Source organism: Rhinatrema bivittatum, chromosome 6 (assembly GCF_901001135.1).
Source record: "Rhinatrema bivittatum chromosome 6, aRhiBiv1.1, whole genome shotgun sequence".
Classification (NCBI taxonomy): domain Eukaryota; kingdom Metazoa; phylum Chordata; class Amphibia; order Gymnophiona; family Rhinatrematidae; genus Rhinatrema; species Rhinatrema bivittatum.
In genome coordinates, this window is record NC_042620.1 from 189,265,537 (window position 1) to 189,280,935 (window position 15,399).

General features: G+C 45.7%; 1 protein-coding gene across 1 annotated transcript in view; it reads left to right on the forward strand.

Moving 5' to 3' along the window:
- The window catches only part of PARD3B (par-3 family cell polarity regulator beta), a 2,091,605-nt gene that overhangs the window by 130,357 nt on the left and 1,945,849 nt on the right, over positions 1 to 15,399 (forward strand). Inside the window, 1 exon segment of the mRNA XM_029606318.1 lies at positions 3,278 to 3,379. Coding sequence (XP_029462178.1) covers positions 3,278 to 3,379 — 102 coding nt within the window.

Consider the following 15,399-nt stretch of genomic DNA (forward strand, 5'->3'; position numbering starts at 1 on the left):
ACAACTGCTGTCAGAAAGGGTCTTGTGGATAAGATTATTAACAAGGCTGCTGAAATCTGTTTGTTTTTCATAACCTTTCTATATATCAATAAATTGAGCAGATCAGGCTTGAGTCCACATACTTATCTGTGGCACAGATATTTCTTCTTGCCTCTTTATTTACAAGATCCTATACTTCAGATCTCAAATGTGAACTGGTAAATAATTAACGATGCAAACCTGGTGTCTGGCAAAGTATATCAATAAAAACTAATTGGTTATGTTTTATTGAATTGTATATAATGAAATCAGTATTTATCTGTTGGCTTTTGGTTATGATTTATGATTGAGTTCTTGCATCAGTGTGAAAAATGTAGACAAATCCACATAGCACTGATGAGGTAAGATTTGTTTCACTTTCCTTTTTGTCTTCAGGCTTACTCTGTTGCGAAGTATGCTGGAATAGATATTGCTTGCTGCTGTAATAAAGCAAGTGGGAAGTACATTTTATATGTACTAAATATTTTTAGACCCAGCATGTTCTTGTGGGCCTACAACAGGTACAAACTTAGGGCTGGATTTTAAAAGGGTTACGAGCATAAGGTACGCGCGTAACCCTTCTAAAACGGCCCTGCGCGTGCTGAGCCTATATTGCATAGGCTTCCGGCGCACGCAAAGCCACGGGACGCGTGTAAGTCCCGGGGCTTTCTTGGGGTGTGCATGTCGGGGGGGGGGGGTGTGTGACGTGGTCAGCGCGTCATCCAGGGGTGGTGCCGTGGGCGTGGTTTCGGCCCCAGGGCGTTCCGGAGGCGTGGCCGCAGCCTCCAGACCAGCCCCTAGACCAGAATATGGCGCGCGGCAGCTGGCCTGGCGCGCGCAAAGTTACGCCTGCTAGAGGCAGGCGTAACTTGTGCGATAGAGGTAGGGGGGGTTTAGATAGGGTCGGTGGGGTGGGTTAGGTAGGGGAAGGGAGGGGAAAATGGGGGGAGGCGGAGGGAACGGGCAGCGCGTGCAGGGCTCAGCCCGCGCAAGTTGCACAAATGTGCACCCCCTTGCTTGCGCTGACCCCGGATTTTATAAGATACGCGCGGCTACGCGCGTATCTTATAAAATCCAGCGTACTTTTGTTCGCGCGCGCGCTGTGTTTTAAAATGTACCCCTTAGATTGTAAGCCCTCTGGGGATAGGAAAATACCTACAGTACCTGAATGTAATCCACTTTGTAGCGCTGAAAAAAGTGCGAAAAGCGGAATATAAATATAAATAAATTAATTAATACAACTCATTCAGAACCAAGGCTGTAATTTTGGCACCATAAGCCTTCATTTATAACTACCTTAGGATTTTTCCCCACTTTTTAAATCTTTCCACATACCCCCATGACTTAGTAATCATTGCAGAGACAGGTGTGGACTAGGGGGTCATGTGCCAGGTTTCCCTCTTGAACCTGCAGTCATGAGCTCTGATTCCAGCTGCTGGTATGACCCTTGAGAGATATACAGAAAATATAACAGATATAGGGCATAATATTCAGGATCAGGACTACAGAAATTATATAAGAGAAAAGTTCGATGATCTACAATTTTTTTAAAATAATCATGATGAAATAAAAAACTTTAAAAAATGTTAACTGTATATAAAATGTACACTATACCTACCAATTATTAAAACAAAAATCCCCAAAAAGACTTGTTTCAAATGAAAATTGTGCAGACCTACAAACTTTGATCATCCTATTTCTCAACAAAATGGGTGTACAAGGGCGAAGTTTATCATGCCACTCCAAAAAAATAAATACTTAAGTCAAACAAAAACAATGTCTCCTAATGTTCAAAAATTAAATTAAAATTGTAAAAAATAAAATAAATCTATACATTCAGATATCGATAACAGTGTAATATCTGACAACTTTTCTAATAAGGATGCTGAGCATTTTCCCATCGGTCTTCTGGTCAGTGCATATTACTCAATTAGTCATTCACTTGGTCATAGATACTTTGTTACTTCCTCCCACATTGACCATTTTTTGCCAGATGGCTTTCTCAAGGAGAATATGGGAGATCAGTGGCTCTTGCTATAAAAAATACAAAAATACTATGACCCTGGAAGTCTCAGGATGAGTGCCCTTTTCGGCAGCTACATGGCTTCTGTCTGTCTGTCAGATTCTGGGTGGGGCTTGGTCTGAGAGTCTGTTTTCTAAGTAATGTTCTGATTAACTCCACCTGTTCCTGCCAATCAATATTCCTAGCATCTGCTGACAGGTTACCTTTTCTTGTCAGACATGATGCCAGAACCTGCTGAAATTGTTCCTAGTAAGCTCTTTCCTACCATGACCTTGCCTCTTTTCCTCTCTGGATTTTCCATCATAGAATCTTCTGTATCTCTGGCTGCAACTTCATGAAGCTCTGACTCCATTACAGACAAGACTAACTGGGCAGACTGGATGGACCAGTGTGACGTTTATTTATGTATTTATTTTTACTGTTATGTTGTTATGCCTATATCTACCTCTTCATCTTGCAGTGGCAATCTATTGATTACACTTGCATACCACTTGGGTATCTTATTTCCAAGAATTTTATATTCCGCCTTTTCCAAAGTAGCCTAAATGCAGATTACCATCAATAAGGACAGTCTTTACAGTTTCAAACAGGAAAGATATATAACAGGTACATAAATGATAGCATATGTTCAAAGGTAGTGTGTGTCTATCATAGAATCAATTTCAGGCATAGCAAATATTTCTACCTTGTTATTGAACAGTCTGGGAAATAATCCTGTGTGAATATCCATGCCTTTGCCTTTTTCCATAAAGTGAGATGGGATGGTTCAAGGGGAAGAGACATCTTGTTTCAGATGTTAGGTGCATAGTAACCGAAAGCCCGGTTTCGTGCAAGCAAGTTATGCAGAGGTGGAAAAACCCATAGCAAGTCAGCTGCTTCTTGCTCGCTTAGAATTTCAATGGCCTTTATTTTGTTCCTCACATATTAAGCTATTTCCCCCCCCCCCCCCACACACACACATACTTTACCCTGTCCTTTTTGAAAAACCTGATATATTTACCACCCAGTCTTGATGATCGCTGAACCATGATCATCTGCCATGAATTGTGATATTTACATATTTCTTAAAAATATTGTATTGTATTTCTTGTTTGGCAATTTTCAGTAGATTAGAAATTATATACCTGTATACATCTGAAATTAAATAAAGGGTGATAAACCTGATCTATTTCTCTGCCCAGAAAAACAAAAAGCAAATTTTAGAAGCTGAGTAAATTCTTTTTTTGTTTGTTTTAGGAACCTGGTTATTGGGTGAAGATTCACCACCTTGAATACACAGATGGGGGGATACTGGATCCAGATGATGTGCTGGCAGATTTGGTGGAAGACAAAGACAAGGTAGTGCGTAGACATATTGCTATTCTGAGTACCTTCTTTTAGTATTTTGCAGTTATTAATAATTTGTCCTTTATATGAGCCATGCATATTATAGATAAAGCACTCAAGTGTTTTACCTTCTCAGCTTTACTAAAAAAAAAAAAAAAAAAGAAAAAAAAAAAAGCGTCAGCTCAAGTGACTTCACTGTCGTAGAAATGCTTCTGACACACAAAAGATTTCACTTAACTTGATATCTATCAGTTACAGAGCTTAGTTTAGAGAATAGGATTAACAGTATGTGCCACTCATTTTTAGCTGCTGAAGAAATGTCTGCATACTTAATGTGGTTCTTTTATATTTTGTTTGCCTGATGGTATTTAAAAATGTAATGTGATTTTTAATGTATTCTAGAAAACTAAGGCACCATGCTTACTTTGTATTAACTTGAACAACAAACAAGTACACTAAATCAAAGCTGTATGTTGTACTCAGTGGGGTAGATTTTATAAATTTACGCAAGCACAAACAAAAGTACGCTGATTTTATAAGATACGCGCGTATCTTATAAAATCCAGGGTTGGTGCGCGCAAGGGGGTGCACATTTGTGCAACTTGTGTGCGCCGAGCCCGGCGCGCGCTGCCTGTTCCCTCCGAGGCCGCTCCGAAATTGGAGCGGCCTCGGAGGGAACTTTCTTTCCACCCACCCTCCCGGCTCTATCTAAACCCCCCCTCACCTTTGTTGGCAGATTTACGCCTGCTGAAAGAAGGTGTAAATCTGCGCGCGCCAGCGGGCTGCTGGCGCGCCATCACCCGACCCGGGGGCTGGTCAGGAGGCCTCGACCATGCCCCGGGCCGGCGCTACGCCCTGGTCCCGCCCCAAACCGCCCCCTGACCCCGGACACGCCCCTCCCCGCCCCCTCCCCGCCCCTTTTACGAAGCCCCGGGACTTGCGTGCGTCCCGGGGCTGTGCGTGCGCCGGCGGCCTATGCAAAATAGGCGCTCCGGGGCGCGAGTGCCCTGCGCGCATAAATCCGGCCGGATTTACGCACGCAGGGCTTTTAAAATCCGGCCCAGTATGTGTACTAGATAGTACAAAAAAATGGGGAAAATATTGAGTCCCAAGCAACTTGGCAGGTCTTGTATATCTTAGATTTAGTTTGATTATTCAGGTCTTTTTAAAATGAAATGTACCATGCCAGTTGTTTAAAGTGGAACCACTTATAGCTACATATTTCTAGCTACTTTTCTCACAGGACAAGCAGGATGGTTGTCCTCACAAATGGGTGACATCGAGGATGGAGCCCACCACGGAAAACTTCTGTCAAAGTTTAAACAGAACTTTGACTGGCCCCTACTGGGCATGCCCAGCAAGGCACTGACCCTGCAGCCAGCAGGGATCTCCCTTCAGTCTTCTTTTTTCCGCGCAGCAGTTGCCACGCGGTGAAAGGAGCTCCCTTACCACGTTCCTGACAGGAATTCGGTACTTTTCTTTCCGAAGAAAATTTGCCCCTCAGGGGTCTCCCTTCGACAAATTTTTGTCACCTTCGCGGAAACCGGTAAGTTTTTTGCCTTTTTCCTCGACTACCGTCGAATTTGGCCCTCGAGGCCTGTTGGCACTTACCGAGCCCGCGACTAAATTTGGCCTTAAGCCATGGCAACGGGGTTCCGTCGATGTCCGGATTGTACCCGGACTATGTCAATCACAGACCCCCATAGGGTTTGTGTTTTGTGTTTGGGTAGTGAGCATGATGTCCTGACTTGCACCAAATGTGCCCTAATGACACCTAAGGGTCGCAAGGCCAGGATGGAGAAGATGGGGCTCCTCTTCCATGCACCCACCCCAACGCCATCGATAGCATCGACGTCATCGGAACCGGCACCGTCGAAATTGCACCACCATCGTCAACCCTCCGGTGACCGTCCACCATCGATGACTTCTCGGCCGTCGACTCCTGTCCCCTCCCCGGATGGGCGAGGAGACCGGAAGGACAAGCATCGCCATCGACGGCACAAGTCTCGGCCTGTCGAGGATCCACAGTCATCGACCTCTGAACAGGCCGAACCACCGACTAAGAGGCCTCGATCAGACTTGGCACCGTCCACGTCTCGTTCGCAGGCATCGAGGAAACCCTCACCCTCTCGGGGTGTGGGAGCCGTGATCCCACCGGTTACGGTGGTCCCTCCGGCTCTGCCTCAGCCTCCTTCTCCCGTCGAGCCGGGTATTGTTACCCCTGGTCTCCGGGCTGAACTGGACCGGCTGGTCCAGGAGGCCATCGAGAAAGCGATGCAAAGATTCCAACCTCCATTGGCACCGTCTCCGGCACCGATTCCGCCACCGGCATCGACCCCGGCACAGACTCCGCCACCGAGGAAGGAACCGACCACCGAACCTTTGGTGGAAGCGCTGGCACCGCTACTACAACGTATGGAGGCACTTGTACATGCCCTTCCATCGATGATTCCAGTAGCACCGACAGCGCCATCGTCTCCGACTGGATTTTCATCGGCGGGAGAAACACCGTTCCTGATTCCCCCCTCCGGGGTGGTCCCATCGGTGCCTTCTCGTATATCTCCACCGATTTATCCTTTGGCTCCATCGGTTCCAAGACAGGCACCGACTCCATCGGCAGCACCGAAATCCTCGATGCCGTTCCCAGTACCGATTGTACCACCGGTTCCTCCAAGGTTTCCTTCGATGCCTTCGGATCCTCAACCAGGTCCATCGGGGCTTCAGCCCCCAAGTGATCCCTATGATACCTGGGGTGATGATACATCTTCTGACACAGATTTACCATCACCGCCTTCTCCTACAGAGAGTAGAAAAAGATCTCCTCCAGAGGATCTCTCCTTTATTAATTTTGTAAAGGAGATGTCCGAAATTGTACCTTTTCAGCTGCAATCTGAGACCGATGACAGACACCAGATGATGGAACTGCTTCAATTTTTGGATGCTCCAAAAATCATCGCTTCCATCCCCATTCACCAGGTGTTTCTCGATCTCTTAAAGAAAAACTGGGAATCTCCTTCATCTGTATCACCAGTTAACAAGAAGGCTGACTCCACATATCTCGTCCAGTCAGCACCAGGCTTTCAAAAGCCTCAACTGGATCATCGCTCTGTTGTGGTTGAGTCCGCACAAAGAAAGGCCAAGCGTCTAAAGCCACACTCCTCCACTCCGCCGGTCAAGGACAATAAATTCCTGGACAGTGTGGGACGGAAAGTGTACCATGGAGCTATGCTGATTTCTCGCATAGCCTCATATCAACTCTACATGACGCAATATAACAGAGCCATCCTTAAACAGATGCAAGATTTTGCTGACACATTACCTGACCAATACCAGCCACAGCTTCAGACCCTTCTTAACAAAGGGTTTGAAGCAGGGAAGCACGAGATCAGAACGGCTTATGACATCTTTGATGCCTCCACAAAGGTTTCAGCTACTGCCATTTCGGCCAGACGTTGGGCTTGGTTAAAATCATCCAACCTTCGCCCAGAGGTCCAGGATCATTTAGCGGATTTACCCTGCTTAGGGGACAATTTGTTTGGAGAACAAATTCAGCAAATTGTAGCTGAATTAAAAGATCACCACGAGACGTTAAAACAACTTTCTTCTGTTCCGTCTGAGGTTTCCTCCAAACAACCACTTAAGAAGGACTCTAAGAAGTCGTTCTTTCGGCCACGCCGTTACTACCCTCCATCGGCCAGGCCTCGTCCAGCTCGATCCTCTACTAGGCCTCAGCCGCGTCAGCCTAGGAAACAAAGGCCTACTGTAGCCCCTCCTCCTGGGCCTGCGGCTGGCCTTTGACTCCCCTGTAGGGAACACATGCCAAACCCCTCTTCCAGACATTCCTGTAGGAGGTCGACTGTACCATTTTCTACAACCTTGGTTGCAGATCACCTCAGATCAGTGGGTGCTAACAATTATCGCACAGGGTTACCACCTCAACTTCATAACTCTTCCGGCAGACTCCCCGCCTCTTCAAGCGTGGAGTCTATCCACCCATTTGGCTCAATTACAACAGGAAGTATCTCTTCTTCTGCAATCAAATGCTATAGAACCCGTTCCTCCCTCTCAACGAGGCAAGGGATTCTATTCCAGATACTTCCTAATACCAAAGAAATCAGGGGGACTACGTCCCATTTTGGACCTTCGAGCCCTCAACAAATACCTTCAAAAAGAGAAGTTCAAAATGGTAACCCTAGGCGCGCTGCTCCCTCTGCTACAAAGAGGGGATTGGCTGTGCTCTCTCGACCTCAAGGACGCTTATACCCCCATTGCGATCACACAATCCCATCGCAAATATCTGCGGTTTCTAGTAGGCCACGACCATTATCAATACCGTGTCCTACCTTTCGGTCTGGCTTCTGCCCCACGAGTCTTTACCAAATGTCTCGTAGTGGTAGCAGCATTCCTAAGGAAGAAAGGTGTCCACGTCTACCCCTACCTGGACGATTGGCTAATCAGGGCCTCCACCCAACAGATAGCTCAATCCTCCCTAAAATTGACAATTCAAACACTCCTTTCCTTAGGGTTTCTTGTCAATTACGACAAATCTTGCTTAGTCCCATCTCAAACCTTATCCTTCATTGGGGCAGACTTGGACACCTTACAGGCAAAGGCTTACCTTCCTCTTCAGAGGGTCCACACCCTAATATCCCTGGCTCGCCAGCTCCAGTCTCAGAACACTGCCACGGCTCGCCAGTTCCTCATTCTCCTAGGACACATGGCATCCTCGGTTCAAGTCACTCCCATGACCCGACTAGCCATGAGAGTAACACAATGGACTCTACGACACCAATGGATTCAAGCTTTTCAGCCTCTGTCCTCCATAGTCACAGTCACACAAGCGCTGCGCCTATCCTTAACCTGGTGGACGACTCAGGTCAATCTCCTTCAGGGCTTACCTTTTCTTCCACCGGATCCGCAAGTAATCCTAACCACCGACGCTTCTCACATCGGTTGGGGAGCCCATGTGGACGACTTTCAAACCCAAGGGTTATGGTCCAAAGAGGAAGCCGAACACCAGATCAATTTCCTGGAACTTCGAGCAATCCGCTATGCGCTCCGAACTTTCAAAGATCATCTATTTCATCAGATAATCTTAATCCAGACGGACAACCAAGTGGCCATGTGGTACATAAACAAGCAGGGAGGCACAGGCTCCTTCCTTCTGTGTCAGGAAGCTGCGCAGATCTGGGCGGAAGCCCTCTCCCACTCCATGTACCTCAGGGCCACTTACCTGCCGGGAGTAGACAATGTATTGGCAGACCAGCTGAGCCGTGTCTTCCAACCACACAAGTGGTCACTCGATCCTCTGGTAGCGACCTCTCTGTTTCACAAGTGGGGTTCTCCCCGCATAGACCTCTTTGCGTCCCCTCAGAACCACAAAGTGGACGATTACTGCTCTCTCATTCGGAGCCAGCACTCTCGGCCGAGGGATGCATTCTCCCTCAAGTGGACAACCGGTCTGCTCTATGCATTCCCTCCACTCCCTCTTGTGTCAAGGACTCTCGTGAAGCTACGCCAGGACGGAGGAACCATGATCCTGATAGCACCTTACTGGCCACGCCAAGTATGGTTTCCAATACTCCAGGATCTCTCCATCCGCAGGCACGTTCCTCTGGGAAAGGACCCGCATCTGCTCACTCAAAACGACGGATGCCTCCTCCATCCCAACCTCCAAGCCTTGTCCCTGACGGCATGGATGTTGAAAGGTTAATCCTTCAACCATTTAACCTTTCAGATTCCGTTTCTCGGGTCCTGATAGCTTCACGAAAGCCTTCCACAAGAAAGTCTTACTCATACAAATGGAAAAGGTACACATCATGGTGCACTTCTCAGTCCCTTGATCCCCTTTCCTGTCCAATCTCCAAATTCTTGGACTATTTATGGCATCTCTCTGAATCAGGTCTTAAAACCTCTTCTATCAGAATGCATGTCAGTGCGGTAGCCGCCTTCCATAAGGGTATTGGGGGTAATCCTATTTCAGTACAACCCCTAGTAACACGCTTTCTTAAGGGCTTACTCCATCTAAAGCCACCCTTGCGTCCTCCGGCCCCATCCTGGGACCTTAACCTGGTTCTTGGTCGTCTAATGAAACCTCCTTTCGAACCTCTGCACTCCTGTGACTTGAAATATCTCACTTGGAAAGTGTTATTCCTTTTGGCTGTTACTTCAGCTCGCAGGGTTAGTGAATTGCAGGCCCTAGTTACCTATCTGCCTTACACTAAGCTCCTGCAGGACCGGGCGGTACTCCGCACTCACCCTAAATTTTTACCTAAGGTAGTTTCGGAGTTTCATATCAATCAATCTATCGTACTACCTATCTTTTTTCCCAGGCCCCACTCCAACTCTGGAGAGCAGACCCTGCATACCCTAGACTGTAAACGGGCTCTAGCTTTTTACCTAGACCGTACAGTTTCCCATAGGAAGAGCACTCAATTATTCGTCTCTTTCCATCCTAATAAGTTGGGACAACCTGTGGGTAAGCAGGCTCTTTCCTCCTGGTTGGCGGACTGCATTTCTTTTTGCTATGAGCAAGCTGGCATTCCTTTTCAAGACCGTGTTAAAGCATACTCTGTGAGGGCCATGGCGACGTCAGTGGCACACCTTCGATCGGTGCCGCTTCCTGACATCTGCAAAGCTGCAACCTGGAGTTCTCTCCATACCTTTGCAGCCCACTATTGTTTGGACAAGGCTGGAAGACAGGACTCCATCTTCGGCCAGTCTGTCTTGCGTAACCTTTTTCCAACCTGATGTACCAACACCCTTCCACCTACCCGGTAGGGTGCGGATGCCCTTTCCCAAATTTCTCCTCAGTTGTTGTGCCTACTGCACACCGTTGGGTACATTTGGTGCAAGTCGGGACATCCTCAGCTCGGTACTCACCCATTTGTGAGGACAACCATCCTGCTTGTCCTGTGAGAAAGCAAATGTTGCTTACCTGATGTAACAGGTGTTCTCACAGGACAGCAGGATGTTAGTCCTCACGAAACCCGCCCGCCTCCCCGCGGTGTTGGGTTCGTTTTATTTTTCCTTTCTAGGCACTGCCTGTAGCTTGATAATCAGACTGAAGGGAGACCCCTGCTGGCTGCAGGGTCAGTGCCTTGCTGGGCATGCCCAGTAGGGGCCAGTCAAAGTTCTGTTTAAACTTTGACAGAAGTTTTCCGTGGTGGGCTCCATCCTCGATGTCACCCATTTGTGAGGACTAACATCCTGCTGTCCTGTGAGAACACCTGTTACATCAGGTAAGCAACATTTGCTATATCTCCCTTTGCCTTGACAAGTATGAGAGGAACTGAACAAAATTTTAGAAATCTTTAAGTAGCATAAGATTCTACTGTGCTGGTGGATAGCCTGCTTGCTGAGCCTATGTGGTGTTCAGTAGACTCATCATTCTGCTATTCGTTCTGGCGATGCATTCACAAATTTTAGATCACCTCTGATTGACTGTACCAGATAAATTCTTTTGTATCTCTGGTGACTGGTTACAATGGATTTCCTGGACCTTGTTCTTCTTTGCCTGGTATAATCCCTAACTGCCTGCCTGAATTATCTGTTCCTGCATTCCTGTTTGGGCCTTTACCTGTTTTCAGTTCTTTCTTGGCCTGATTACTTGATAACTACGTTGGCTTTGATCTGACGCTTCTATTGCCTGCTACAATGAAATTGTGGCTAAGATAGTGTAGTCTCCATATTCCTTTGCTGACTACTTATGCCAGTGATGGCCAACCTTTTGCGCTCAGTGTGTCAAAATTCATAAAAAAGCCGAGCATAACTCGGGTGCTGTGTCACTTCTAGAAAAATCCATAATTTTGTGATATTTGTAGCTCTAATATTAATAACAAAGTTATAATTTTAATATATGTTCTGTATTTATTAATAAAGCAAAAACAAATAATTCTTTACCTTACCTGCTTAGTGACTTTTTTGTTGCTGAATTTCATTGGCTAAATCTTCAATTAAAACACTCTCTCCCCCTCCACACCCCCTGCCCCCAACACAAACTCTTACTCCCCTGGATTTTCTCATACACACTCATGCTCTCACACTCACTGGCTCCCTCACATACACACAAACACACACACCCCGGCAGGCTCCCAGTCATTCTCACACACAGATCCCCAGGCAGGCACCTATGCATTCACACACATACACCCCCATGCAGAGTCCCATTCATTCACATGCACACACTAAAGGCAGACCCCCCTCTCTTTTGCCAGCAACCTCAGAACCTCTCTCATTCCTCTGCTGCCACTGTCACTGCTGCCACATGGCTATTGGGGAGGCGCCGATTGCTGCTACTGACACTGAAGCCCATTCTGCTGCCTCCTCTGTGCAGGCCCCGTGGGCTTCCACTTTCTCCATGCTGATCTCGTACATTGTGAGATCCGGATAGAGAAAGTGCTATTCTTGCACATTCCCAAAGATTACATGTGCCAATCACTAAAAAGTAATTTATTTTGTTTTTTACCTTTGCTGTCTGATCTTCGTTTTCTAATTGGTTGGTCACAGGCTTTTTTTCCCACCTTCCCTTTCTTATTTTTTTTGCCAATTCCTTTTATATTGTCTTTTTTTCTGTTTCTTTTCTCTCCATCTTCTTCCCTCAAACACACAGGTTCTCATTCTCACATGCATTTCTCTCTCTCTCACACACACACACAGGCTCTCACTGTCACATGCTGTGTCTCACACAATCATTCATACACTCAGTCTCTCACTCCCACATGCTGTCTTGCTCAAGCACAGGCTCTCACTGTCACATGCTGTCTCTCTCACACACACACACAGAGGCTCTCACATGCTGTCTCTACAAACATTCAGGTCCTCACTCTCACACACAATCTCTCAACTCATCTCATACACGTGCACACACACACCTTCTACAGACCCTCAGCCTCTCTCTCACCTCTGGGCCTCCTCTTCGCGGGTCGCCACAGGATGGGCTCTGCGGTGGCCCTGCTACCGGGCCTCCTCTTCTTCTCGGGCCGCTGTGACTTGAGATTCGTGACGGCCCGTAAACGCAAGCGCTGCTCCACTTCTGCACGCGCTAATGCTTCCCCTCCTTCCTGCCCGTGCGGCTCCGGCAACGTTTACTTCCGGGGACGCACAGGCAGGAAGGAGGAGGAGCATCAGCGCGTTTTTCTTGGCCTTGCCGATCTGCCTGTCGCTGCGCCCCGGGGCATTGGGGGGATAATAAAAAACTAGTTTTAAAGGGTCGGCGCAGCCGATTAAAAAAAAAAAAGGCTCTGCGCAGCCGATAAAAAAAAAATTCCCGATAGTCCACAAAACGCTGCGCGTGTCAGCAAAAAGTCTCGGCGTGTCACCTCTGGTAGTTTTGCATTATTTTTCAAAACTTATGTACTATCACTGAGCATGATTTTTTAAATTCTTTATGTACATTTTCTACAATTTTTCAACAAAATAATCTTGATCATAAAAAGGAAGAACCAAATAAAAAAAAAGGCATACTTATACATTTAAAGTAGGAAATTAAATACATGGTTCTTCAATTCTACAAGTCCCCACAATTTAGGATCCAATTACCAAAAATTAAATAAGAAAAAGTTTCCCAAAGGGAAATAGGAAAAAGCAGTATTTACACAGCGAGTATATTTACTTAATAGGGCACACACCGTTCAGGAGGAAGAATAAAACTAAGGATTCAATTCCCGTTACTCTACACAATTACTTTATCACACAAGAAAAAAGTTAATTGAGGAGGAGAGAAAAATACATATGTATGACCCTTATTTTTTACATTACATTTACAAGGATATTTCAGGACAAACAGAGCCCCTATCTGCAAAACTCTGGGTCTTAATAAAAGGAACTGCTGTCTTCTCTTTTGCATTTGTTTAGTATTAGGGTAAACTCTAACTTTGAAATGGAAAAGTTATTCAGTACGATGTTTGAAAAATAGTGTAGCTGGGTTCAAAAAAGGTTTGGATAAGTTCTTGGAGGAGAAGTCCATTAACTGCTATTAATCAAGTTTACTTAGGGAATAGCCACTGCTATTAATTGCATCAGTAGCATGGGATCTTCTTAGTGTTTGGGTAATTGCCAGGTTCTTGTGGCCTGGTTTGGCCTCTGTTGGAAACAGGATGCTGGGTTTGATGGACCCTTGGTCTGACCCAGCATGGCAATTTCTTATTTTCTTATTTTTAGTCTCAAAACCCAGTCCTGGTCAGGTTCAAGTGTAAGAGTTATCAACATTGTGGCTGCCTGTACCATTTCACTATCTGATGTTTCCAGTAACTGGGATATATCCAAATTCGAAATTAAGCAATCCATCTCTTGAGCTCCATCCTGCTTCTCTTGGTATTCTTGCTTCTTGAACTGAGGCAAATATGCTCTAGATAGTGGTGGTGTAGCCTCTTCTGGGACTTTAAGAATCTCTATAAGATATCTTCTAAACATATCCTTCGGTGGTATATGTGGAAGCTTGGGAAAATTAATGAAACGAAGATTCTTCCCTCTTATTACATTCTCCAGATTTTCAACTTTAATATGAAGCTGTTGATTTTCTTTTATAAGAGTATCCTGAATAGGTTTCCATTTAGTTACATCTTATTTTAAATCTCTGAATTCTTTTAAGACGGAACAATTTGAATTCTCTACCATGACTGCTTTGTCCTCAATATTATAAATTTTATCGCCTATTGGATTAAACTGCAATGTCATAGAAATTCCTAAGTTAACGTTGGCTTCCCAAATCGTATCCAAGGTAATCAAACTTGGTCTTAACAGAGTAGGCACTTCTATCTTGCTTAATGGGTTCGAAACCGTAGTTTTTTGTTCCTGCTGTTTCTGATTTCCTCCTACCGTCGATGAGCTGGCATTACCCACACCGGGGCCTTCTCCGGCCTCTCCTCCAGATTTCACCATGTGCTTCAACCCCACCCGGAATCATTTGGCGTTTGCATCTTTGGCATCTGCCCCCGCCGTCGGCTCACCTCAGGCTCTGGAGACAGCTGGGTTTGCAGGTTGAGCCCTGAAGATCAGGGATAGAGTTGTTAGTCCGGTGGAGAGGCAGATAGTTCACCTCCTGTCTCCTCCTCCATGGATGCCACTTCCGACCTAACTCGCTGCACGTGGGCATCTATAGGGCCTGAAATAGGGGTTCCTGAGAGGACTGTGGGGTCAGTCCTCTCCTTCGCCCGGCACTTCCGGGCAGTCAAAAGGTTAGTAACCGGGAAAACCCGGTACGCAGGAAAAACGCCGAGCCACCCACTAGCTGCTTGACAGCGCCATCTTGGATCCGTGTCACCATAATTTTAAAAGGTCACATATTCATTAGTCACTAAGTTGCAGAAGAATGGAGAAGGGGTACCTTCAGGGGCAATGGGAGAGAGAGACACTGTAGTAAAAGAGTATAGGGTAAGAGGGAAAAAAGGACAGAAGAAAGAGAAAAGAATGAAACATTGAAAGGGGGAAAGGAATTGAAATGAAGGGCAATAATAGAAAGAATAAAAAGTTATTCAGACACTGAAAATGAAACTAGGAAAACTTTATTTCCTAAATAAAATTAGTTTGTGGGGTTTTTTTTTTTTTACACACTATGGACACAGATTGTATGTACATTTTTGTTATTGTGCAGTAGAATTACTGCAGAATGTTGAACATTTTGCCAAAGAAATTTACCCATGAAATGTTAAAGAAACCTAGGGGGTCTTGCTAGAGCACTTGTAGCAAATATTAATTATGCCCTGATTGGGGGCTACTGTGTAAATATTCTTTGGTGTACTTTAGCTGTTTAGAAAAACTTACAGATTAGCACTGCTGTTAGAAATGAGAAAATAGAACTTGAGTACATAATTTTATGGGAAAGTATCTCAAAGCATTTTATAATGACATGTAATTTACATCTGGGACAAATGAAAATACATCATATTTTAGCACATCAGGATAAAAATTGGCACTCCAAAAAAAAAAAAAAAGTTTCGAGACAAGGTTTGAAGAGCGTGAGAGTACTGTTTGGCGTAAAAAGACATTGATAAGTCATGCTGGGCAAAGGGTAAAGCAATAGAAAATGATTA